Raw genomic sequence first — 27,820 nt, 5'->3', positions numbered from 1 at the left:
GCCCATCAGACTTTGTTGTTTCTCAGGCCTATTGAAATGAATTCAGCAGAACCAAGTCCCATTTATAAATATAAAAAAGTTTCTCTCTCTCCTTTCAGAGCCTGCCACCAAGCAGCTACTGCTAAGTAGGTCTGCAACACAGTAACAGCACAAGGCCTCCAATCCCATTCCTAGAAAGGCTCTGACTGTGGCTGATGACCTTGACAGACTCTGTTAAGTGTCACTACCTAATCTTATTCCTCCAAATTGGTGTGAAGCCAGAACTCAACACCGCATTGAGCTGCTGACAAAAGCAATGAATTTTTTGCCTTGATTTTTCGCTACAAAGCTCGTGTTCTCCATAGAGCCACTGCTAGCACAATACATAGCAGAAGCGATTTAGTCAATCAATTTACACAAGCTTACTTGATTGGAAAGGCAAGCATGATTAATTGGGAATAGGGGTCAATTATTTTTTTAAAAAGTATTTTCTTTTTAATTTATATTCTTATGTATCTAGCCTGCCTTTCTTCTATCATGGAACCCAAGATTGTATACATGTGGCTCTGACACAATCTCTCATCTGGGCATTGGCTAGGTTTGGCCATGCTTAGCTCTATGTTCCTTCAGACACATACTCTCATGTCTGATTTCCCTTCCCTGTTTCGGCAATGGGAATAAAAGGGGGAAACTTGTGTTGAAACCTGGATGCTAACTAATTGTTAGCATTGTCCCATTAAGGGGTAGATTTGGACCAGGACTGCCAGTTGCTAATGATAATGCTTAGTCTGTTGGAAGTGCAACACCAGAGATCATTCAGTCTGTAACTTAAGGGGTTAATTTAGTTCTCAATGCTAGTCAGCTATCCAAGGTCTGTGTGTGGAGGTGTTGCTTAACAACCAGTCATAGTGGCATGAGCCTCACTGATTGGCTATGTAGAGTTTTCCTCTATATATTTCGTTGTTTGTCTCCTTGCTATGTGCAAGACCTGAAGTAAGACAAAACTTCTCTGTTCCTTTCTCCTCAGATCACACACTGTATTCAGTTTCCCCACTAAAAAATTATCAGAATTTCTTTTCTCACTGGACTGCATCAACATTATTTTAAGTGACTTGACTAACCTAGCCTTGCTGAGAAATTCTACGAGGACCTCTAGGTACTAGGCTCTGAGTAAAATATCAGCTGAAATACATCTGCATTGATTTGGAACACATCCCCTTCCAAATTATAAGGCATATCCATATCTCCAGATAAAAGGAAGCAATTTCTTCAAAGAGGCTGCGTCTCCTCCTTCCATCATCTCAGCTTCACCTCCTGCAATCAGAGTGCCATGGGTTCAAGAGGGTGCTAAACCCACCCTTATGCAGGCTTTCCTTTGGCGTCATGACAGCCTCTTCCTATTGTTTGACTTGAGAGGAGAACCTTGCTAATTGGCAGTGTAGCACTGTGCACGGAGGAGAAGAAGAGCAGCAGCTGTGTGTGCCTCTCAGCTTCCTGGAGAGGTTGCAATGGCAAGGCACTTCCAGCTCCTCCAGCGTTTCCCCAGCCAAACAAACAAAAAAGAACCCAGCCAAACAAACATGCAGATGTATATTCATGTGCAGCGTCAAGAGATCTGCCCAAGGAGAATTGGGATTTGATTTGCATCTTCAGGAACAGGAACTCTTTGTCTCTGAGAAGGGTCTCCAAGCAATTAGCAGATGGAGCAATGGGGCAGATGAATGGGAGTTGGAGGAAGAGGAAGCAGAGAAAGGGACTTCAGCCTCTTGTGAAAATTAGTCCCTAGGTGTAGGTGGGGAGGCTTTTTGAAAACTTCATCTATGTGCTGCCTTTCCGAAGTGGATTTTATCCCAAAGCAAAGCATTTGTACTGCTGTCTCAAACCATGAAAACAATAAGATGATTCCTTATAATGAATTTTTGAGAGTTTATTTTGAGAATCCTATATACTGCAGAGTTTGTGAATGCGTAGGTGAACCTTGGTGGCAGGAGATGTAGTACGTTTTGGATTTTGATGATGATGGTGATTTTAACAAAAAATGCATACTAGTATTCTTGTTGCTGGCAATTCTGAGAAAGTAATTCATGCTGGCCAAACCAGAGAGAGACAGACAGAGAGAGAGCTAAACCAGATCTTACACAGAAGACATTTTTTAAAATGAGACTTGTGTTTCTTAGGTCCTTAGTTGTAGTTACCGTATTGGCCTGAATATAAGCCTCACTTTCCCCCCAAATTCTGACTGTGAAAAGTTAAAGTGCAGCTTATATTTGCGACCTTACGGTATACAGCCAGGAGCACAGGGCAAACAGCATCAGGAGCACGGCAAAGTGGTGCCTGCCCCATGTGTAGTCCCCCGTCCTCTCCCCCAAGAGTGAGGAAGGGGGAAAGGCAGTGTGCCCCCCACTCCGTATGCAGCCAGGAGCAGCAAGGAAGGGTGTGCCTCATATTCAGGTATTTCTTCTTTTTTTCTCCCCCCCTCCAATTTTAAAGGTGCAGCTTATATTCAGGTGCTGCTTATATTTGAGCAAATACGGTAATAAAGGGGCCTTGGTTTACCCTCAAATCTGTGTCTTTCCTCCATTTCCAATCTCCTAACACAATGCCAGTTTCTCTCCTTTTCTTCAGTCTTGAGCTCAGTTCACCACATTCCCACATCAGTTTGCCTTAAAAAAAAGTCTTCATGAAAATTCACCAGCATTTTAATATATATAATATAAATATAAATAAATAAAATAAAATTCAATATATGTTGCTCTTAATATGCACATTTTTCATATGCAGTTTCCCCTAATGTCCACATTCTTGCATACAATTTCCCCTAACACATTTTGGGGTTCAAGAACTGCATCACAAAATTCGGAGAAGAGTGAATTTCCAAGGATATCTATCTTTTGGTGCCTGCATAGTTATGGATAGCAGAGAAGCCTGCTTCTTTATGTAACCTACTTATGTTTCTACCAGCCTCTCCTTTGTCCTTGAAATACAGGAGAGGATAAACAGAAGTGCCCGGCCTGACCTTTTCTTACTCACTGCCATCTTCAACGCTCTCATCTCCGCTCCAGACTAAATTGTCCTAATCTTTTTAAAATCTGTCCTGATATGGAAATCCCTTCATCCAGGAGACCTCTAATTGCTTTCATTGCCCTCATGCAGGTTTTTCCCCTCCTTTCTTTTTATGGGGAAGGTGGTGACAGAAAGGTGTTTGAGACCTGAATGGGAACTCTGTTACAGATTGCTGAGAGACCAGACAACTCAAGGTTACAGGGGACAAGCAGGACACAGGTACAAGTCCATTCCCTGGAATATCAATCAGAAGGATAGACATTTGAATGCTGATGCTAAAAGTGTTGTCTCTACAAAACTCAGTAATTCAGCTCTACATTAGATGCACCACTGGGCTATGTATAAGTTGCTTTTGGAGATGGCCATAGAATTAACAGTCTTCAGGCTGTAACAGTTGGGAAGGGACATTCCAAAGAGAAAAGGCCCCACCTGCAGATGTTGTCCAGGATTATCTATGAGGATGAGGATGATGTTGCATGCAAAGCAGATTGTCTAATCCTGTGCTATGGACACCCCTAGACTTGGGAGTCTTCTATTGCATTTAAAGGGACATTGGGATTGTCTCCCTTTGGAAAAATGGCTGAATGAAGAATGATCTGATATAAAAACATGAACTCCAAAAGAGAAGATTCATCAAACCTGCAGACAGAACAGCAGGTGCTTCAAAGTTCTGAAGAAACATCAGGAGGGGCAAGATTGGCCCAGGGTCAGGGTTGCCATGGTAACAATGACTTGCCCTCCTTTGTGACATCTCTTGCTTCTCCCTTAAAAGCCACCAACTACAGGTGTCCACTGTGGGTTAGTGAGGAGAGATCAGAAGAGATAGAGGTGCGGTTGGTGGAAGGAGATTTAGGAGAGGCTTTGGATTTGGATTTTCTTATTTTGATTTTCTCATTTTGACTTTTATTTGATTTTATTTGATTTATTTGATTTCAATTGTTTTAATTTTTAATTTAATTTTAATTGTTTTAATTGTTTTAATTTTTTTGTTAATTTTTTTACTTTTGTTCTTTATTTTAATATTTTGTTTTAATATTTATTTTTTATTTCAATATTTTTTGTTTTATTTTTTACTTTTGTTCTTTATTTTAATTTTTAATTTTTTTTATTTTAGTGCACATCTGTGCATATTATATATTTTTTGTGTATATTTTGTATATAGAGGAATAGATAGGGTTAGACGTAGGATTAGGGCTGGGGTTAGGGTTTAGGCTTAGGGCTGGGCTGGGCTGGGGATTGGAGTTAGGCTTGGGTGGGCATCTTAGCTAGTTAGATAGTGTAGAAAGGAGGGAGGGACTTCTTCTGGACACCATGTTCAGACTGTAAGTAGGATTTCTTCCCCTTCTCTATGTCTCCTGGGGTGGGGTCCTGGGATCCCCTGCACAGCTTCAGCCCCCTGAAATTGTCTCAGCCAGTCACTCCCCTCCCGAAGAGCTCAGCTCCTCCACACTCTTTCCCTGCCTTCCCATTTCCTCTCGTCTCCCATCTCATCAATTACATCTATTATTTAAATTCATAGGCCAGCTTTCCTCCAAGCACCTCAAGATGGCTCTCCCCGCCACCAGTTTTTACCCTCACATCAACCCTGCAAAATAGGCTAGTGAGCTTCATGGAGATTTGAACCCTGTTCTTCCAGGGCCTCCTAGTCCAGCACTCTAACCAGTACATGTCTCCCCACTTCCATCTTCCATCTCTTCAACGGTCAAGCCCAATAGGCATTCTCCCCCCTTTCTGTGAGTCTCTCTGTCTCTAAGCAAGACTCCACCACCTTCCTCTCTCAGCTGCCCAACATTCTTCTGCTTGTCTTCTTGGACCCCTTGATGCTTGGAGGACCCAACTAGTGGTCTCCCCCCTCTTTGGGCAGGGCTGTCCTCAAAAGACTAGGCAGAGGAGCCCTTTAAATGCTTCTCTTTCCTTTGGGGTGCAGTGTTACAATCGCTCATGGGATATAGCATAGCAGGAAAAGGAGAGTGGAGGCCTGTTTAGTCCAGTGGCCAACCAGATGTCTCCAGGAAGCCCACAAGTAATAGCCCAAACCTGTTCATTGTTCTCTAACAGGTGGCTTCAGTGGTAGACTGCCTCTGAACCTGGAAGTTCTATATACTGTTTCTATTTCAGATCATAACCATAGATACTCTCCTCTTCCTCCATGAATAGGTATGACCCCCCCTTTCCAATCTCGCAAGCCAGTTGTCTTTGTCACATCTTTCAGCTGCCAATTTCACAAACCATTAAACATTATGTGAAGAAGTGCCCATCAATGTTAATGAACGACCCAAAGCTCTGCTATTCGATGGGGCAAAACCCTCCCCCATCTCCCTATTTATTTTGTTTGTTTGTTTTGTAAAATTTATATACCACTTCATTGTGTGTGTGTGTGTTTGTGTACACATACATACCTCGAAGCGGTTTACAAGAAGGTAAAGCAATGTTGGTGTTATATGTCGACAAGGCCTTGCTCCTGTCAGCAATCACACTGCAGCATTCTGCACTAACTCCATCTTCCAGGTCAAGCACAAGGGAAGCCCCACATACAGTGCATGGCAGTAATCAAGTCTTGAAGCAACCAGGGCATGAACTATGGTAGCCAGGCTCTCTCAGTCCTGGAATGGCAGGAGTTAGTACCTCCTTTCTCTCCAAGCCCTGAATGCTCTTGGCTGCCTCTTTACAGCTGTTAGGAAGTCCTACAGTTCGTTCAACAGCAGAAAGATGGAAGGAATTGGTAGGGATGTGCCGGCAGTTCTCTATTAGGCTAGATGTATTTCTGTTCTGCATCATCTCTTCTATGCTCAGGCGACTGAGAAATTTTCTGATGCTAAAAAAGAGGAACAAAGTGGCCCCGCTCCAGCACCAGGAACATCCTGTGGCACCAGGTGAGCAAGTGCCCCCCCCCCCCAGCGCCATTTTTGGAAGGGAAGGAATAGGCTAGGGTGGCAGCTCAGGGTATAGGATTTGTGGGAGAGGAGAAGCTAGTAATATATATATATATATATATATATATATATATATATATATATATCAAAAGAGCCAGACTGCTGGATCTGACCCAAGCCTCATCTGGTAACCCACCCCAGTGGCCAGCCAGTTTTGTGGGGTCTGATGAAGATGCTATTGACTGAGAGAGGAGAGGAAGCATTTCTGGTGGAAGCAGGAGGCAAAGGCAGCTGATAGGGCAGGGCTGGGGGACAGTTGTCAACTAGAGGGCAACATTCTCTTGTGAGCCACATTCTGGGGGCTGCAGGCCAAGATTGGCCCCCAAAGACCTGGGGTTTGCCATCCCTGTAGTAGGAGTGTAGAAGCAGGGAAATCAAAGAGAAGATTCTTGGAATAATCTTGGAAACTGTTAAGGGACGAGCTAACGTGTCTCCATGTCCTTCTCTTGTTGCAGTTGTGCCACAGCTCTTCAAGGCTTTCCGGGAGCCTGACGTTAGTACCGGGGAAAACAAAAGAGTAGTGACTGGATCCCTCAGAGCCTCTGCCCACTGAGTGTGGCCTTTGTCCCCAATTCTGCAGTCTCTGAAGTGGAGAAGCCCTCACCTCACTATGAACTAACAGCCTGACTTTTGCCATTTCAGCCATTGGACCTTGAAAAGCTCTTCTTGGTCCAGAATATAGGGACTTGTATGGAGGCAACACAGAGGGGCTTCAAAACCACTGAGCTGCCGGAACATCTGGCTGCTGAAGGAATTCTGGTGAGTGAAAAGTTGTGTAAGTTACCCTTACAGTGGGAGGACCAGGGATGGGATTTGGGGAACGTGTTGTGGGACTGCCTGAGAGGAGAACTGTGCAGGCATAGGGCATGGAGTTTTCCATTCCTGCGGAAAGCAAAGCCTGGAGTTTGGGGTTGGAGCTATCCTGATGCCCGCAGAGCAATCTGACTTTTCTCCTCTGCTCTCTTTAAGGATATCCTGGGGCACCTGGACCAGTCTGAGGACTACCCTGGGATCCTTGCCTTGGCCCTTGAAGCCTTCTTCCAGTTGAGGTGAATTGTGTTTCTTTTAAAGGATGGGGGTTGTGGTGGTAGGGCAGAGTTCTAGGATAAGCTCAGTGTGGGGAATAGCAGTGGGAGGAGGGAGAATGGGGCAAGGGAGACTCGGAGGAGGCAGAGTCTAACACTCTTCCCTCCACCCCTCCAGTTTCATGAAGCTCACAGGACCATCCTGCATTCTGCCTTTCAGGCAATTGCAGATGAAGACGATGAAGAGGACCAGGAGGTAAGTTATTCCTCCTCTTCCTTTCTTCTTCACATATTAAAAAGGTAAAGGTAAAGGACTCATGACAGTTAAGTCCATTCACAGACGACTCTGGGTTGTGGCACTTATGTCGCTTTACAGGCTGAGGGAGCAGGCGTTTGTCCGCAGACAGTTTTTCCAGGTCATGTGGCCAGCATGACTAAGCCACTTCTGGCGTAACAGAACACCGAAACCAGAGCAGCACACGGAAACGCTGTTTACCTTCCCACCAGAGTGGTACCTATTTATCTACTTGCATTTTTTTGGAGTGCTTTCGAACTGCTAGGTTGGCAGGAGCTGGGATCGAACAATGGGAGCTCACCCCATTGTGGGAATTTGAACCGCCAACCTTCTGATCGGCAAGCCCAAGAGGCTCAGTGGTCTAGACCCCAGCGCCACCCACGTCCCACACATTACAAGCCCTTAAAATCTCTTCTCTTTTCCCCCCTCCCTCTCTGAGGACCTGCTGGGATGAAAATGGGCATCACCCACAGGAGCTCAAGGGGCATCTCCAGTGCTTGCTGTGGGGCCTCCTCATTGAGGCCCCGTATGATGGCAATTTGGTCCTGCTACTGTTTTTTGCAGATCAGATGCAAAAAGAACACCGGCAATTACATTCAAGTTTAAATGTATGCAAAATATGCACCGTAACTATTCATGGCAGTGAATTCACAGTTCATACCTACTGCTCTGAATGGACCCTTTGTTTCTTCAGTAAACATTGAAGCTTTTGCCTTTTCCATCTAACCTGTTTACATTCTTTTTTCTGCACTAGGCATGGGGAACATGTAGCAACCCAGATGTTGTGGGACTCCAACTTCCATCAGCCCTAGCCAGCATGTCCAATGATCAGGGATGATGGGAATTTGAGTCCAAAAGCATCTGGAGGTCCATATGTCCTTCACCCTTGCTCCATATTTACATAATGACAATGTTTTATGAATCTTATATAGCGGGCTCCAGTCTGTGAAACCTTATGCTTTGCTATTCCTCTTAGTCTTTAGTTAGGAGCATAGGCAGCAGCTCTTCAGGATTTCAGATGAGGAGCATTCCCAGTCCTACCTGGAGATGCTGGGGATTGAACCTGGGACCTTCTGAATGCAAAACAGATGTTTTCACGCGGAGTTTCGGTCCTTATTATAGAAGGCAGTTCATTATGCTTCGGTTAACTCTATTCCTTTCCAATACAAAGTTGTTTTTGTCTGCATTAAGTGTGGCAATGATATTATGTCAAATCTGGCATCGGAGGGTGGGGAGAGGTGCCTGCATTTTCTGGGTCACTTCCTGCTTTTCCAGTTGTGCGTTGCAATACTGAGTGGCAGCTTCCTTTCCAAACTTCCACTTATGTTGTTTATCTGCTTCTCCTTGGAGAAATTGTATTTCAGGCTGAAATTGGTCATGCTTGGATTCAACCAGAACTGATGTTCCATCTTTGAGAGAATCAAAAAGAAGAAGAGGAAATCCTCTGAGCTATATATTAGTTTGAAGACAAACTGTAAACTCAATGGAGATAGGAGAGCATGCAGGTGACTTGTGCAGCTGTATCATCCTGGGGGGGGGGGGGACTTAGCAAGTCAATGTCAGCAGGGTGACCCAACAAACAGGGTAGAAGGGACAAGGAACAAACCAGGGCTTCCTGGGCTGCAGCTCAGAAATGCACAATTACTTAGGACTCATCCACACATGATTGAACGGTGTCTAGAAAGCACAAGTCCAAGCAATTGCCCCACCACTTTCAACCAGAAAACCCACTCTTTAGAACAAAACTGGAACAAACAGCAATCCATGGAAGATCCAATTGCCATTTCTTCCGATTCAGCTCGAAAACGTGGGTTTCCCTAGGGGGAAATGGGGCAAACAGATGTGTGGTTGAGCCCTTAGTCTAGTAGCTGCTGTGGGTTCTCCCGCTATTTATTACAAGTTTGCTCAAGGTGGAGTTGTTTCTGTATCATGGCTATAGTCGCCATGGCAAGGGAGAGTTGCAACAAAATGTTGCAGCATACCCTTCTTCTTAGGAAGTGTATTTCTTATAGGAAGCAAAAGAAGGTGCCTTCTATTGAATCCATACGTGATGGGTCCTGCCCCACTTTGTGGGTGCCCGGTGAAGGCCTGTGACATCACACAGGTGGTGCAAGTGTGATGTCACACGGCAGGAGGAGACCCGTTAGGGCGAGAAGGCACGACAAGGCCCATTGTGGCTGCAGGAAGGCCCAATGGGCCCCATTGGGCCTTCCTGTGGTTGCAGCAGACCTCGTTAGGCCTTTCCACAGCCTTGTTGGGCCTTCCCGCAGCTGTGATGGACTTTGTTGGGCCTCCAGAAGATAAGGAGGCATGTGGTGGCAGAGGCGGAGCTAAGTGCTCTGGCACCCAGAGTGGCATGCACCCGGGGGCGGGGCTAATGGCCCGTGGGGGCAGGGTGAGCGTCCTGGGGGGTGCCACACGCGGGGGGCAGCACAGCAATGTCAACCTCCTCAGGGAGGGCACCTGGGGCGGACCGCACCCACCACACCCACCTTCCTCTGCCAGTGGTTGGTGGTAGTGCACGGAGCCACTCCAGGGCCTCCTAGAGTTGGCCGCACCTCTCCTCAACTGGGCAGTGCGGCTGGCTGGGCTGGGAGCAGCGGGCTCCCTTGGGGGTCTGCTCAGCAGGAGCATATGCTCCCCTGCTGGGCATGCTGACGTCGGGCACACACACACCCTGCAGCATGCACAGCACTGCCACAAAAAATTGTGGGTGCCCTGCCCCTTCATGGGGAATGTGTTGTGGGGGCTGAAGCACCCGAAAGCCCCACACACTTGGCACCTATGACTGAATCAGACCACTGGTCCATCTAGATCTGTACTGTTTACATAGAGAGGCAGCGGCTTGCCATGTTTCCAAGCAGTATTCCCTTCCAGCCCTACCTGGTGATGCCAGGAAGTGAACCTGGAACCTTCTGCATTCAAGACAGATGCTCTAGCACTGAACTACAGCCCTTTCCCAGGGTTTTAGTGGGCCAATTTCTCCAAGCAGGGCATTCAATTCCCCCCTCTGCTTGGTTTTCATATCCCCCCCCCACACGATACTATTGGATGATGGGTCAATGGCCAGGCAGTGTGGTGAGCTAGATAGAGTGCTAATTTTTCAGCAGCTAGGAACTGATACTTAAATCCATTGATGGGGCCTTCCAATGAGACTGCATGTTGGAAGACTAGTTGCTAGGAATTGCTGGCTTCCCATGGGTATCCGGTTGGCCACTGTGAGAACAGTATGCTGGATGGAATGGGCCATTGGCCTGATCCATCAGGACTCTTATTATATTCTTATTTGAACTGAGGAGACTCAGATTAAAATTCCTGGCTGCCTACAAAGCTCACAAAGCCACCTAATGCCTGTCACCATATCTCAACCTTAGTCCACCTCACAAGATACAAGGGGAAAACCCATGTGTGCTGTACTGAGGTTGCCTGCAAATTTCTGATCCTTTTTTTAAAGGTCTGCATCACATTGGCCCTACCTGCGTGTTACCAGTTCATACCTTACATTTACCTGTGTGCAGAGAGGATGCTTAAAAGAGAGTATTTGGCAGAACCAATTGAATCAGTGGAATGGATGGAGGGGAGAGGGCTGGTTTGCAGACGGCCCATAAAATACGAACACAAACAACCCCCCAATGCCTCTCAATTCTCAAATCCCAAAAGGTCTAATTAGCAGAGTTTGGAAGGAAGCAGGCTGCCTCACAAATGAGTTGACTGGATGCTACCGTTAACACCTTCCAAGAGCCAATAATAACCCAGCGACTCATCGAGCATATTGCCATTCCCCAGACTCCAAAAGATGCTGCTTTTCCCAAAAAGCTGTAATTCACCCCAATCTCCCCACTGCCCCTTTGGAAGCAGTTGCATATCTCCAGATCCCTCTTGAGAAAGGCATCCCCTTCAGCCACCCAGGAGTCAGACTGCAACTATTAACTTTCTCTATGCACATCTGGCTAATGGGCTACCATTTGTCATTATTATTATTATTGCTAGCCCTATCATTACCTCTAAATCAAGGTCCCATCCAACTCTACAATTCTATGAAAACATGTCCTGAAATGATACACAAACCAAAATGCAGCCATCCTTTGAAATTTGCATATATCGAAATTTTGAGAGGAAGCTCTGCAGACAAAAAATGTAGAAACATACATATATTGGTGAAAATAACATACAAAAAACAGTACAAAAATGCAATAAATGAGGGGATGTTGCTTTGCAAAAGTGCATATATAAATATGTAGATGCACTCAATTGCTGGTGAATTTTCATGAAGACCTTGTTTTTTAATTGCAAACTGATGCAGAAATGAACTTAAGACTGGAAAAAGGGGGAAAGAGATAAAAGCCAAAACTGAAATTTGTCCATTCCTAGATAATAATAATAATAATAATTTATTATTTATACCCCGCCCATCTGGCTGGGTTTCCCCAGCCACTCTGGGCGGCTTCCAAAAGAATATTAAAATACTATGATACATCAAACATTAAAAGCTTCCCTAAACAGGGCTGCCTTCAGATGTCTTCTAAAAGTCTGGTAGTTGTTGTTCTCTTTGACATCTGGTGGGAGGGCGTTCCACAGGGAGGGCGCCACTACCGAGAAGGCCCTCTGCCTGGTTCCCTGTAACTTGGCTTCTCGCAGTGAGGGAACCGCCAGAAGGCCCTCGGTGCTGGACCTCAGTGTCCGGGTAGACTCTGTCTTCCTTATTTTTCTACAGTTGCTGATCCATTTACTGCCCCTACCTATGAGGAAGGGCCATAGATTAGTGACAGAGTTTACCTTGCATGCAGAAGGTCCCAGGCTCAATCCCCAATGTCTCCAAGTAGGGTTGGGGAAGAACTCCTGCCCACCTGCAGATTTCTGTCTTGATTCTGGAGTATGTGTGTAAATATCATAAATGAATTGTGGGATGGGCAGCAGTTGCTTAATTCTGTAGGTTATTGAACAACAAAGCTGGAACTGAAAGAAGGATCCAGATCCAAATTAATTTATCCCGCTGTCTGTGCTTTTGTTTAATAGGAAAAAGGTATCAGCTGTCAATAATAGTACCCCCATGATAATTATTTATATCCACTTTGTCTCAAACATGTATTGCCAGTATATGCAAGAAGAAAGAATTGTCAGCAATCAGTATTTATAAAATTGAAGGAGCAGTTTTTGTTCTTCCCTACCCAGGATGCGGATCAATCCCTTAATCCCTTCAGTGTAAGAATACGTACAGCAATATTCCTCTTTACTTTGTTTAGATTTATTCATAATGATTCCTTTACGTTTACTAGTAATGGAGTTACAAAGAATGAACATAGTGGAAGCCAGAAAAATCTACATTAAACTAGTTTCCACCCCCCCTCCACATCCTTGGAGTATATAAACAGCACCAGCTTAGCTCCCCTTAGACCTTATTATAAAATAAACAGAACTATATCCAACCTACAACATGCTTCTCTACATTTGCCTCTTGCACCACTTTGTCATTTCCTCCAAACCAAATAATCAGCAGATTCTGCAATTTATCCCAGATAATGCACTTTCAGCTTGTGAAATCAAGGCAACCGATGAAGATCTCAGATATGGATGCACCATAATTTTCACGATGATAACCCCAGGGTGTCGTGAATCCACCAGTGACCTTTGGTTGGTGTTCATGTTGCTTATCTTCTGGCAAATGTGCTGCCTGACTCTGCCCAAAGTTAAATAAATCCCCACCTTTGCTTCAAAATCATTTATAGCATGTGTTTGTCCCAACTGCTTCCCCTGGCAGAATACTCTACAATCCAGTGACGTCTGGAAGGACAAGCATATCCTATTATCTAGTCAAAGCCTCCTGGCACTTCAGCAGAAAGGTATATCAACTCACAGCATATTTCCTGCAGCACAGACAAATGAATTCCTCCAAAGGAGCTTCAAATCAATTTGGGTACCAAAGGGACTCTGTGTCAACCATCTTTTTCATATGTGTCTCGCAGCCATCGGAGATGGCACGTGCCCAGAAGCCGGCTATTGTTTGCACATGCAGGTGTATTCATGTTGCCTATTTATTTATTTCAAAGCATGTCTAAACTGCTTCATATTTAAAACCTCTAAGAAGCATGCAAAAATACAGCATAAAAGCAACAATATAATAGCATAAAAACAGAATAACCACTTCGAGTTTTGTTTTGTTTTTTGTTTAGAAAAGCATACTTCTTAGAGATTTATTTATTGACTGTGTGTGGTACTGTGTATCAATCTTAGTAAATCAATCAATCAATCAATCAATCTAAAAAACAGTATTATAAAAGCAAGCAAAAATAGGCATTTGGTCACAACAGGATCCAGTTATGGGTTAGGGAAAGTCTGGGTGAAAAGATACAGTGTGTCTTTATGCTGCAACTGCTGCTGCTGCAACTGATGGATGGTGCTTCAGGCAAGTCAGAGGGAAGGGCCTTCCACAGTGCAGGGGCCATTGTAGAAAACACCTGTTTTCACATCACCACCCTGTGACATTCTCCTGGATAGGGCCCTGTGAGTCAAATTTCTCCAGATGATCTTGTAAGGGCAGGCAGTCATTCAGATAAACTGGTTTCAAATTGGACATGCCTTTATATGTAGGTAACAAGACCATAGCCATAACTTTATTCTGCTCAATTATGTTTATACACTGGTTTTAGCAAGGACGCGGGTGGCACTGTGGTCTAAACCACTGAGCCTCTTGGGCTTGCTGATCAGAAGGTCGGCGGTTTGCATCCCCGCGATGGGGTGAGCTCCCGTTGTTCGGTCCCTGCTCCTGCTAACCTAGCAGTTTGAAAGCACATCAAGTGCAAGTAGATAGATAGGTACTGCTCTGGGGGGAAGGTAAACGGTGTTTCCGTGCACTGCTCTGGTTTCGCCAGAAGTGGCTTAGTCATGCTGGCCACATGACCCAGAAAAACTGTGTGTGGACAAAACACCGGCTCCCTCAGCCAGCAAAGTGAGATGAGCACCGCAACCCCAGAGTCATTTGCGACTGGACTTCATTGTCAGGGGTCCATTACCTTTAGGGTCTCAACACAGAATACAATTAACAAAGTGCAATTATAGCAGGGGGTTTTCTGGGCCCTACCAGCTGACATGTTCCAGGTTCCAGGCTCTTCACTCCAAAGACAGGGGAATGAAGGACCCAAAAGATGCCTGGCATATGTTGGCATCTGTCTGTCTTGAGAGGCAAGGAGGTGCACCTCCGGGGGTGAAGTCAAACTGTTGCATGAGCAGCAACAGCATGACCTCCTCAGGGTGCAAGCCTGGGCAGTGTGTTTGTAGGTCCTCAGCTGCCCAGGCAATAAAAACCCCGCTCTCAGCCTCGCTAAAGTGGTCCAAGGGAAATCAGAGCAATACATTTGGCACCCGCTTGGCTGCAGGAGTTGCTGGAATGAGGCCATTACTGCCTCCTGTTGGAGTGAGTTCCATAGCTTAACTCTGCATTATGAGAAGAAATGCTTTGTTTTGCCTGGCCTGAATCTTTCAACATTCAGCTTCAGTTCTAGACTTATGAGAAATGCAGAAAAACATTTCTCTATCTATTTCTCTTAACCCACCTTTTGGACACGATCCTATCCCTTTTCTACTGGGGCAAAATCAAAGAGCGGCTGGGCAACCCAGCCAGATGGGTGGGGTATAAATAACAAAATCAATATTACATTTATGAAAGACTGCAAGGATTAAGAGCTCCTTGTAGATGCAAATGCTCCAATTGCCTCGTTCCTTGTTCACAGGGGAGTGTATCTGCAGCCCCATAATGCCTAATAGATGAATAGAATAGATGTTCCAGGTCCTCTCGGTTGATTTTTATTGAGCTGATGTGTATGAAATTACCTAGTCATGGGGAAAAGAGATTGCTCTTCCCCACCCTCTCCCCTGGGGCCCTTCTGAGATGTAATACCACACTCCATATATTGAAAAACCATTGTAATTTGATCAAAACTGTCATCTCCATCCCATAATTTTCTCCCACCTAAACTAACCACAGTGGAACAACAACAACAAAATCTCAGCATCTTAAATTTGATCTGCATGGATGTGTTGGAATTGAATGTTGAAATATGAAAGGAGGAGAATGTGTGCTCACTGACAGCTTAGAGGGAGCCAGCATTTTTTGGTTTCTGTGTGCAAAACTGGCCCAGGACCATTTATTAAGCACTAATCGACTGAAATGGACAAGCTTTCATATAATCTGTCCACATATTCAATAATAACAGTTGTGGAGAAGCTTGAACAGATTATATTTTTTGATAAACTTAGGACCAGAATAATGAGACCTGAGGGCATTCCCACAAGAGATGGAAAAAATGTCCCTTGGATGCTTTTTCAAAATAAACAAATAAATGAACAAATTGCAAGCTGATGTGGAAATCTGAATTTGATATTGGGGAAGAAACTGAGAAACTTAAAAAACAAATCTCTAAATGGGCACAGAGAGAGAGAGAGAGAGAGAGAGAGAGAGAGAGAGAGATTTATGTATTTTGTATTTTATTCTATTTTATTGTATTTTAGAGGAATGTGGGTGGTGCTGTCGGTTACACCACAGAGCCTAGGGTTTGCCGATCAGAAGGTTGGCAGTTTGAATCCCCACGACGGGGTGAGCTTGCATTGCTCGGTCCCTGCTCCTGCCAACCTAGCATTTCGAAAGCACGTCAAAGTGCAAGTAGATAAATAGGTACCGCTCCAGTGGGAAGGTGAACAGCATTCCTTGCGCTGCTCTGGTTCGTCAGAAGCGGCTTAGTCATGCTGGCCACATGACCCGGAAGTTGTACGCTGGCTCCCTCGGCCAATAAAGTGCGATGAGCGCCACAACCCCAGAGTCAGCCAGACTGGATCTAATGGTCAGGGGTCCCTTTACCTTTACCTTACTGATCTTGCAGCCTGAGGCAAGTGGCTCGGCTTGGCTCATGACAGAGCTAGCCCTGACATTCTGTCACAATACCCTTTATGGAAAACAATCCCAGAAACTCAGGAGGGGGAAACAAAACTGTTTTGCAGCCAGTCAGAACCAGCCCAGAAATTGAGAGGAGAGAAGCCGGCTGGAGATCCGAGAACAGTTCCCTCACCTAAAACAAAGAAAATTTATGTAAACAGAATAAATAAATAAACAAATGATGCATTTGTTTACAGTCCCATTAATTGACAGAACAGCTGCCATCCTGTGCAGGGCAGTCTCATTAAAGTCAGCAGACATAAGATCAATGTTTTTCTTTCCTTTTCCTGAGGAAGATTCTGATGACTATTAATGGTAGGAGGGCTTATTTTGCAAACTCATCTGCTTCCCTTTTCTCCTTGCCTCTTAACATGCAACCAAAGGAACATAAAGGGATGTTCACCAAATTCCCAGGGGACTTCAGATCAAATATGCCAGGCGAATGGAAATCTTGCCAAATACTTTTAAAGGCAGCTTCCTGTTTTCTTCCAATCACCTTCTAAACAAGCTGATATTGAAAGAGCCAGCTAAAATGGCTTTGGTAATAAACATAGTTCAAGTGGTTGACTCCTGTGGGAAAATCAGAAAGAGGGGCTGGAAACCCTCTTCCCCTCTTCCTTGTCGAAATGGTATAGATTGCAAAGATCTATTCTTTTACTGCGGAAAAAAAGTACTCGCCTCCAATTTCCTTCTGCAAAATGTGATGTCAAATACCGTACTTTCCAGATATTCTAGGGGTATTTGCCTGATATTGTTTACAAATAGACTATCTGCCTAAGAATATAAGAACAGCCCTCTGAATCAGGTCAATGAGACAAAGGCCATGACAAGAGATAGTATCTCCAGCCTTTTCCAATTGCTGGAAACTGCTTGTTTTCCTGCTTATGGATTTCTCATAGGCATCCAGTTGGCCACTGTGAGAACAGGATGCTGGACTAGATGAGTCTTTCTCATGATATAGCACGTTGTTGTTGTTTAGTCGTGTCCGACTCTTCGTGACCCCCTGGACCAGAGCATGCCAGGCACTCCTGTCTTCCACTGCCTCCCGCAGTTTGGTCAAACTCATGCTGGTAGCTTCGAGAACACTATCTAACCATCTCGTCCTCTGTTGTCCCCTTCTCCTTGTGCCCTCCCTCTTTCCCAACATCAGGGTCTTTTCCAGGGAGTCTTCTCTTCTCATGAGGTAGCCAAAGTATTGGAGCCTCAGCTTCAGGATCTGTCCTTCCAGTGAGCACTCAGGGTTGATTTCCTTCAGAATGGAGAGGTTTGATCTTCTTGCAGTCTATGGGACTCTCAAGAGTCTCCTCCAGCACCATAATTCAAAAACGCTATAGCACAGCTACCCTTATTCTCCACAAATTTGACTAATCTCCCTTGAAAGCCATTCGAGTTGGTGACCATTACTGTACTTTGTGGGGACAAATGCCTTAGTTTAACCACGTGCTACTATGTGAATTCTTTTCTCCGTCCTAAATCTTGTATTGTTCAGTTTCACTGGAAGACTCCAAGTTCTAATATTAAGAAAGAGGGAGGAAAACCTCTCTCTCTTCACACCATGCATAATTTAATGTACATCTATCATGTTTTCCACCTTACACAAGTTTTTTTTTAACTATCCTGGAAAGGCTCAAACGTTGCAACCAAATCCTGTAAAGCTTTAAAAGACAATTAGACAGATTCAGGAAAGTTTAAGATAAGTACAATAACCAGTGCTTTTTAAAAAAATGTTTAGGGGTACCCTCATTTTCCTACTTATATTGAAATACTAGCCCTCAATGAGGCCAAACTTAGATTCACAAAATGTGTAGGGGTATGCGTCCCCCTGTGTCCCCCCAGAAAAAAACCCACTGACAATAACAATCTTTCACCTTTCTTCTTTTTTAAACGAGTGTATAACAATTGTCCCCCCCCCCCCATGTCTTATTTTACCTTCTGGATTTATTTTGCACTGTGTACAAATATATTCTTTATTTTTCAATAAAGAATGTGTGTGTGTTCTATCTATCTATCTACCTATCTAATCTATCCAGTGCTTTTTTCTGGGGGGATGCAGGGGTACATATACCCCTAAACATTTTGTGAATCTTTGTACTTTTGTCCATTTACTATATTTATTTCCCCCCTATTTGAACTATAAAATGGTGATTTTCTTGAGTCAAAATGAGAATACCCCTAAACATTTTTTTAGAAAAAAGCACTCTATCTATCTATCTATCTATCTATCTACCTACCTGTATCGTGTGTGTGTGTGTGTGTGTGTGTGTGTGTATTCATGAAATAGCAAGCTAGGCACAGCATAGTACCTGAGTGTTCATATATATACATTTACCTAAATGTACACCAGAGAAGCATGTACACACACACATACACACAGGCCCAATCTGCACTATACATTTAAGGCATAATAATAACACTTTAAACAGCCATAACCTCTCCCAAGTAATCCTGGGAACTGTATGAACTTTGTTAAGGGAGCTGGGAGGTGTTAGACACACACCCCATTCCACTCATCTTTAAATACCAGTGCTTTAACAGTCAATCCCTCTTCCCAGCACCCTTAAGAAACTAAATTTCACAGGATTCTTTGGTTGAAGCCATGACTGTTTAAAGTGGTATTTTAATATATAGCACAGATGTGGCCTGATATTCTTAAGAAGATAACCCTTTGGGAGGAACAGGTGCAACTTGACTTTAAAGCAATTTATCCAGAATCAAAAAGTCTCCAGTTTTCTCCTGCTGAAACATTCTTCACTTTCTCAATCAGAGACACAACAGAGCTTAAGTTCTGTGTGCATGCACAACCACACCACAGCCTTCTGCTACTACAATCAGAACATATTGTGAAAATTAAGCAAATATGCCTGTGTACATGAGAATTGAGAGTGGCTGGGAGCTGCCATGAGCTCACCTCAGCTGTTCAGAGGGTTGTGGACGGAGCCTCTGTTGTTAAAATGGCTAATTATGAATTAAGAATTGCAAATATAATTCTCAAGACATGTTCATCTGCATGATAATTAAATTGTCCAAATTCATTTCAATGTTGTTTTTGGACTGCGTTTATTTTTTACTAGATAGAGAGACAGAGAAAAGGATAGAGGAATGTACAGAGTGGGATTATTTTGGTGTGTTTTTTTTAAACCAAGGTATAGAGTACAGTGGTACCTTGGGCTAAGAACTTAATTCGTTCTGGAGGTCCGTTCTTAACCTGAAAGTGTTCTTAACCTGAAGCACCACTTTAGCTTATGGGCCTCCTGCTGCTGCCGCGCTGCTGCTGTGTGATTTCTGTTCTCATCCTGAAGCAAAGTTCTTAACCCATGGTACTATTTCTAGGTTAGCGGAGTCTGTAACCTGAAGCGTATGTAGCCTGAAGTGTATGTAACCCGAGGTACCACTGTACTTGAGTTCACCATATTTACTCCCATTACAGAAATCTGTCATTTTGACCCAGGGATTTTGTGTGTGTGTGTGTGTTGTGTGTGTGGAAGGGAAGAGAGGATGGAGGAAAAACGTTGGAGTGGACTTGTGAAAGAGGACAGTGTCCCGAATGCCATTAAGAAAGGAGGGCCTAATAGTCAGGGGTGGAGAAAGGGGGGTGCTGTGGGGGCGGTCTGTCCCAGGTGTCACCACTGAGGGGGGTGACAAAATGCTGGGCAGCACTCACCACGGGTCCTGCAGTGCACCTGAGCCACGCGTCTCTCCTGGGAGTGACGTGGTGGCTTAGGCACCCACAGGCTCCACCCTGCCACAAACAGTCCGCAAACCGCCTCCACCTCAGCTGTAGGGCAGCTGAGTGGGAGGAGGCAGGCGGACCCCTTGGAGGCAGGCGGACCCCTTGGAGGCCCCATGGAGTGTCCTGCTCCGGCTCGCCCCACCCTGTGGTTGGCTGGCCCCACCCCCACGGGTGGCTGGCCCTGCCCCTGGCTTGCTCCACCGCTACTAATAGCCATACTATCTCCCCCCCCCCTCCTGCTTTGAGTGTTTGCTTAATCGGTGATGATGGAAGTTGGAGCCCAACAACACCTGTAGGGTACCACCTTATCTGCCCCTGATGTAGAATCATTACCAGGACACTGTGCAGGGGGGGAATGGTGTATTCCATGGGCTGCCCATAGTGCTTCAGTAATGAGATCACACAGTGATGCTCTCAAGAGTTTTAGTGGCTCTGTTTCTCAAGCACCTCAGAAGTTGTCCTGCTGAGCACCCTGTGACTGAGCCTTACTTTCATTATAAAAGCTCTAGCAGACAGTACTCAGTGCTGCTTGGGGGTGCTAAGAAACCAAAACATATTGAGATTTATAAATGGAAAAAAAACCCAAGTTTTTTATTTCTTAATTTCCCTTCTAATGCTATTAAGTAAAGTGCAATGTACAATCCTGCCAGTGCAGTTTGGAAAGGTTCAGCCTGCCATCTTAATTCAACATGGAATCCAATGGTATCCAAACATAGACCAAAACTTGCCTGATTTTGGGAATTGCCATGCTAAATCTGGTGATGATCCTTAAGACGTGTTTGAATGTATATGGAGCAGACAGACATCTTTCCAAAATTTATAGAAGAGAGAGAGGGGGGGAAACAGTCCCTCAAACCAGTTCACACAAGGGTCAGTAACTGAGGTGGGCATCCTCATCCAATCTTACATAATTTTCCTGTCCCTCCCATTCACCCAAATGCCCTAGAATTCCCGCCCCTTCCATTCTGTACAAAGCTCTGACACAATACAAGTGGGCAGGGAAGGTTCCTACAGAGCTGAGCTAACAATGGGTTTGCCCTCTGAACCTCATGGCATTTTATATAATCTGTATTGGAATAGCTCTCCACTGGGTCCCCATTCAGCTGAGGCAGAGCAAGGATAATGAATCTGGACAATTTAATTTGTATGCAGATGAAGGTGTCATGAGGGTTACTTCTGTAGTGCTTAATGAGTAATTAGCAGATTGAATGGGAAAGACACACCTCTGTAACCTTCTGTGTGACTCAGCACATACCAGTCACTCCCAATTCCAAACAACCTGCCCATTGCTGCCACTGGCCCTCCCCTAAAAGACAATTTGTATTCGTCACTTGCTTTGGCATCGATGTTTTATCAGTCGTAATCTCCTCTTCACTCCATCTTGCTCTGGGCAGCATTTCATTAGCCTGTTGTCATGCAGGGTGTGGACAGGGGCAGCCTGTCCCATTTTAGTGCCTGAGGCAAGCCAGGAAGTTGTTGCTCCCCTCACAGAAGCCTCACTTATTGAGGTTGTGTGGCAGCAGCTTCTAGTATGTTCTCACTGGAGGGCATCTCCATGCAACCCCAGCGGAAATGGCGGGGTCATTGGGGTGCCCATGGAGGTGCCACCCCATGGGATTCCAGCATCCAAGGTGGCTGCTTCAGTCTATCTAATGGGCTGACTGGCCCTGGGTGGGGAGATAACCTGAGTCAAAGCCTTTCTCTTGTTGTCACAGCTAAAAGCAGATAAAAAAATGAAAGCATCAGCATTGGGGCAGTGATGTCCCAGTCACTTGGGCATTTTCATTTTCAAAAAGTTTCTCTAATTACATGCAAAGTTGCCATAAAACACTCAGAAAGACTCAGACACAGAGTTATGGAAGAAAGCTTCTATTTATGAAAGTATAACAGCGAGGAACTGCAAAATAAGTAATGCAAAGTAACAAAATCAAAACATAGACTGGGCTGGGAAGGTACTTGATACAGAAGGGATTCTGTATTAGGGCAGGTTTATAGGTATTGCCAAAGCAGAGACATCACCTTGCCAACAAAGGTCCGTATAGTTAAGGCTATGGTTTTCCCAGCAGTGATGTATGGAAGTGAGAGCTGGACCATAAAGAAGGCTGATCTCCGAAGAATTGATGCTTTTGAATTATGGTGCTGGAGGAGACACTTGAGAGTCCCGTGGACTGCAAGAATATCACACCTATCCATTCTGAAGGAAATCAGCCCTGGGTGCTCTCTGGAAGGACAAATCCTGAAGCTGAGGCTCCAATACTTTGGTCACCTCATGAGAAGAGAAGACTCCCTGGAAAAGACCCTGATGTTGGGAAAGATTGAGGGTACAAGGAGAAGGGGGTTGACAGAGGGTGAGATGGCTGGACAGTGTTCCCGAGGCTACCAGCATGAGTTTGACCAAACTGCGGGAGGCAGTGGAAGACAGGAGTGCCTGGTGTGCTCTGGTCCACGGGGTCACGAAGAGTCAGACATGACTAAATGACTAAACAACAAAATGGCCCCAAAGACAAGGATCGGGCTGAGAACTTCATTGCAAAATTTGGAGAAGTGCAAACTCCGAAGAACTGAACTTTGATCTGCACATCAAGAGGCATGGAATGGTTCAGTCCCTGGGCAGGCCATGTTGAAATTTAAGATGAATGAATTCAGGGGTGTTGGGTTGCTCAAAGCACTCTTTCGCCATACAGCTTGGAGCAGTTTTCCTCTAATCCTCCAATGCTGTGGTTTTGCTGTTTTGTTTGTATTGATTTATGACATTTTACTGTATTCTGCTTTAGCATGTGGTTCACCATCTGGGGGGCCTCCGGGCTGAAAAGTGGTATATAAATCATCCTCATCTTTCCTACTTATACCATATAGAGATACTCCCTGCTACGCAGCATGGATGTATTGGAATTGTCTGGAATGAGGAACTGAGGTTGACTTGAAGAGGGTTTTTTTTCCTTCTTCACTCTCTCAACACATCAAATGAGCTAGAGATGTGAGGGTATTTCCTTTCCCCTCTAGCATGTGGCTGCATGCATTGCACATTTAGATATTTTGACTGAGCACTCAAAATTTGCATGAAAGACAAAATTTGCATGAAAGACAAAGGGCTCATCGGATACAGTTTGTGTCACTTCAAGCCAACTGTGGCTGTGCCAGCCAGGCTGATATAAAGGTAACCCTTTGTAAGGAGATACTGTATGGAGGGAAATGTAAATTGTGTCTGTTATTATTATTACTATCTCTCTTGTGAGTTTTATTTATTTGCTTTCCCTTGATTTATGGACCACACAAATCTGCTCATACTCCAGGCTCAGGGAATTGGCCAATTATTTAACATGACAAACTAAATATGGTTTAATCAGCTCCCTGCATCTATCACACAGATGCTCATAACTATTCATACACCTCATTCATCACTGGATCTCGTAGCCAAGCTACGCAATCTGCAGGCTTCTGTGATGCATCTGTTGCTGGACTTTATCACCTGAGATGGCAAGTGTCAGTATCAATGTTTTGAATGATCTTCCTTAAAGAAAGCTACTGCACATAGCTAGGCTAGATCTTGTCACCTCGACAGGGCAATTCTGTTACTAATTGTTACTATTTTATTTTTTAAAAAATGGGAAAGAAGTCAAACATTTTATTTTCCCCTCCTTGGATGAAATGCCACATTCCAGGAATGGCTACAGCACACTGATCTTCTGCTTCCTTATTTCAGGTCTGCCTTCTTCCATATATCTTGTTGTTGTTCCATCTTTTCTGCTACTAAGACATCCTAAAATTCTTAAAGAACCAATACAATTAAAAAACACAATAAAATGGCAAAACAACATTTAATATCATGAAATAGCAGCAATAAGATGACAAAGTTAACATCAAAGCAAACTTTAAAAGCAGCAGGTCACTAGTCATTAAAAGTGCACATTGAAAAACGAAGAGAGAAGAAGCCTGGTAGATCTTTATAGAGAAAGCATTTGAGAGTTTGGGTGTCACCAGTGAGAAGGCCAGATTTCTACTACTTGTCTTTCCTCACAATATAATGGGACAGAGCAAGGCCTTTGAAACCAGTATTACAATATGAACAGAGTCATGTGGGAGAATGCAGTTCTTGAAGTACTACGATCTTAGACTATTATGAGCTTTCAAGGTTAATGCTAGCACTTTTTGAAATGAGCTGAGAAAGAGATAACTTGTGTAGCTAGGAAAGATTAGAGTGATATCTTCCAATTGCTGGACCTAGGACAACAATCTGATGGCAGCATTTATATCTAAACCCGCCAAAATCCTCTTCAAACACAGAACAGAAGGGTGTCTGCATTGGCCTCTGTGATGACATAGACTGTAGCCTGTACTGTGTGAGGGAAGGAAACCAGCAAACCAACAAAACCAACTCCTCTATCCCACTCTAACTCTTCAAATTTCTGACTTCACAAGCTGCTGATGTGTTTAATTCTGCAGCTAACTACCCTATTTTCCAACTCAGCTTATATACAGTATTTTTACTCCCCTTCTCAGACAGAAATAAAATAGATTGCAATTTCCCCTAGCTGAACTACTGACCCTCCTGTACAGACCTTCCTGTGCAAAATGTCCCCTTAAAACTTTTAACCTTCCTTTTGACCCTCCCGTGCAAGAAAGCCATTAAACCAAAAAACAGCAATTTTACAATCCAACTTTTACAGCCCCAAACTAAACACAAATTGGTGGAGAGTCTTATTCTTTCCCTGGCCATGTGATTGGTGGGCATGGTGATGCTTCTGGACTGGCTAGGCCAAGCATATGACTTAGGATCCTCTCCTGGTCATAAACAGAACAGGAGCTCCTGTTTGAATTCCAGGCTCAAATTCCAAGTTCATGTGCCTGAAATTTACTGCAGGGACTTGGAGCCAAAAATACATATTCCCATAATATCCTGTGGCTATAATTACATTTGCATTTTTCTCCCATATAATGAGAAAAAAATGGGCATGCACACATATTTTTAAGAAAAGAGAGTGAAAGCCATCTTAATAACTGGATCTAAATCTGTCCAGATCATGCAAAAGGGAAATGAAGGATCTATAAAAGAGCTTTTGTTCTAATATTATCTGGTAAACTGGTAGCAAGATGATAGTCTTGCTACAAACAACAATTTAGATTTGAAGGTAGTAGCTACCTGAAAGCTCTGAGCTGCAAGGTCTGCAGAGTGCTGCTCAGCCATTTTCTGCCTTTGATCAAAATCCCTTTCATCTGAAGGTCTCTGAGCCCTTTAGTTAAGCATCACAGCTCTTCCTCTTAGTGAGAGGGAGAAGAAAACATTCACCCTGTTTCATCGACGGGCAAACTGGTAGGTGGATGCAGATGGTGATTTGCCAAATAGCAATTTATCATGTGGTTCATTAGGGCAAATGGGGAGCTGGCCCAACAACCCAAGACTGCCTTCAGCCAGCTCCCACCTGCCTTCTTCTGTACAACTTGATTAGGGGTTGGCCCTGGCTGTCAGCTTTTTCCTCCTTAATCTTACTGAAATCAGCAGGGAGAAGGATGGGGACAAAACCAGGGTTTGTTGGCTCCACTCAACATTGCCCTTTCTCCAACCTGTCATGGACTCTGGTGGTACCTGCTGTTGGCCACCTTGCCTTTTGCCTTTCCGGTGTGGCCTAGCCACCACTGGTTGTACATGTAACGGCTTGGAAAGTGGGTTGTCGGAGCTCACAGAAATCCTATGAGCTCAGACAATCCTGTATCACACTTCCAAGTGGCTTTTATTTTTTACTTTTTATTTTTTAAAAAACCACATGGCAGGTGCGGCTGCATGGCAAACTATGTGTCAAAACAGTAATCTATGCAGGCTCCGTGTACTATTCTGCCAAGTGTTGATTTTTTTTTTACGAGACATCTGCCTAAAGAGCTTTACCATACATCCGGGGCAAATGTGTGCAAAAATGATTACCTGTATGGGTTCTCTATCACCCTTCCAAGCAAGAAGGGACATTTTCCCACACTTTGGGGGCAGTAAATTTGTAGTGAAATAGTCATCAGCATCCACCAGAGTGGCCTAGCAATTGCAGTTGTGACTAGGGATGCAAGAGAATTCTGATGGAAACAATGTTTGTTTATTCATCCCATGACAAGAACAGAAATCAATCCAGTAAATATGATTAGTATTTGCTGTTGCTGTTGCTTTCGGTCCACAAACAACACATAATAATTATGTTTTTCTCCATTTGTATTGCATTGCCTTTGCATTAAAATTAATGCGGTGGAATAATGTGATGGCAATGTGATATACGTAATTAATTACATAATTAATTTATGTAATTCATTGCATAAATTGTGCAAGTTATGTGATTTCACAGGGGACAGTGAGATGAATGGCAGAGGTTTTTTGGCAGAAGATGAACTGCAGTGGAGCAGAAACAGTGCTGCATGTGAGGAATACTGGGCAGAGAATAAAACAACTTTCCTTGTTCTGACCCCTATTCTTTCTTTTCAATAGACCTAACAGGGTCACAGTTTATATTAGGGCAAGGAAACCTGATGTCCTCCAGACTTTGTTGGACTCCCTATTTCATCAGCCCCAGCCAGCACGGCCAATGGTCAGGGCTTGTGAGATTTGTAGTCCAGCAGTAAAATAAAATAAAATAAAATCTGGAGGACCAAGGTTTCCCCAGTCCTGGTGTATGTTCTGTGAAACCTTGAACCTCAGCTGCTTATAGGTCTAAGCTAGGGATGGAGGCCTTGTTCCTGTCCTCCAGATGTTGATGAACTCCAATGTCCGTCAACCCCAGCCAGCATGGTCAATGTTCAGGGATTATGGGAGTTGTAGTTCAACATCTGGAGGGTCACAGATTCCCCATCCCTGGCCTAGCTATCAAAAGGCACAAAATGGATTGTGGAGAAACATCTCTCTCTGTGTGTCTCTCTGTTTCTTTTGTTCCTTCATGCCGTCATTTTGCTCTGCTGACTCAAATCAAGACTGCCAACTTCCCATGCCACCTCTTCACCTTATATCCCAACAGGACAAATGACTTGTTTGATCTGAACAGCAACCAGCTTTGTAAGGGAGAGGGAGAGCGCTGTTGTCAAGAGTGCTAGTGATGTCATGGGTTTCTAAGCAACAGCCATTTAGCTCTGCATAACATTCTGGGTGAGAAGGCAGATTAAAGTCTGTGGCTAGACATCCATTTTGCCGAGCAAGAAAGAAGAAGTTTGGCTGTTGTTGCTCTGCTGAGTCAGGAACATACTCTCTTTCCTCTGCTACCCTGCCTCATTCCGCTTCACAGCTCATGAAGCAGTTGCTATAGAAATTCTACCATAGTCTTTGTATTTGGAATCTGTTTGGCTCTCACTAGAATGCTAGAAAATAAAAAAAATTATGGGGCCAAAAAACCCTGCACTGAATACAGTCTGCTATGAATGTGGCCTGTTTGGGCAATGTGACAGGTCTTGTGCAACTAGTTCCTTGTGATGCTTTAATTTTATCCTGATCTCAGCACAGACCTTTCATGAGTGCAATTGTTGTGAGCGCAGTTCCTGCATGACTTTGAAAAACAGAGCTGATGATAACTGTGGTACTGCACTCACATGTAATGCTAAGGTTCAGTGGGAATGCTCTAAAGTGTAGCATCCCAGAGAGAAGATTAGCTTGTTCTTGGATATAGTTTATGCTTAAGGAGAAGAGGACTTACCTGTGAGTCCAGGTTCAGATGGCATGCTAAGCCAGCCTTTGCCATACTGGTATGCTTCAGATGTCAACTGATAGGAGTTGGAATCCAAAACTTTTGGAGAACACCAGATCTGTTAGGGCTGCACTAAGACAACCTTTGGTTTAGCTGTTGTCCCACACTGAAATAAAAGGATTGAGGTGGGTCAAAGCAGATGTGAGCTCTTCTCCATGAGCCA

The 27,820-nt window shown here is 44.2% G+C and overlaps 1 protein-coding gene across 6 annotated transcripts; it reads left to right on the top strand.

Moving 5' to 3' along the window:
* On the top strand, positions 1 to 27,792 carry LOC308464338 (uncharacterized protein). 6 transcript variants are annotated; one of them, XR_013979958.1, is made up of 11 exons: positions 1 to 125; positions 1,007 to 1,135; positions 3,133 to 3,261; positions 5,836 to 5,915; positions 6,431 to 6,468; positions 6,618 to 6,734; positions 6,945 to 7,024; positions 7,179 to 7,256; positions 8,646 to 8,800; positions 12,010 to 12,114; positions 13,054 to 13,507. XR_013979958.1 is itself a non-coding variant. In XM_080983688.1 (9 exons), the coding sequence occupies exons 1-9, from the start codon at positions 37 to 39 to the stop codon at positions 27,011 to 27,013; spliced, it is 816 nt and encodes a 271-aa protein (XP_080839814.1). In that variant the 5' UTR covers positions 1 to 36; the 3' UTR covers positions 27,014 to 27,792. The 6 variants fall into 6 exon arrangements, 2 of the variants coding, with proteins under 2 accessions (XP_080839814.1, XP_080839815.1); XR_013979959.1 differs by having other exon boundaries at positions 12,010 to 12,497; XR_013979960.1 differs by lacking the exons at positions 12,010 to 12,114; positions 13,054 to 13,507 and adding an exon at positions 12,391 to 13,011.
* Positions 27,793 to 27,820: the final 28 nt, after the last annotated feature.

The sequence above is a fragment of the Podarcis pityusensis genome, assembly GCF_964106645.2.
Source record: "Podarcis pityusensis genome assembly, chromosome: 15".
Taxonomy (NCBI): Eukaryota; Metazoa; Chordata; class Lepidosauria; order Squamata; family Lacertidae; genus Podarcis; species Podarcis pityusensis.
Note: the sequence above shows the minus strand (reverse complement) of the source record. Positions and strands in the feature narration are given on the sequence as shown.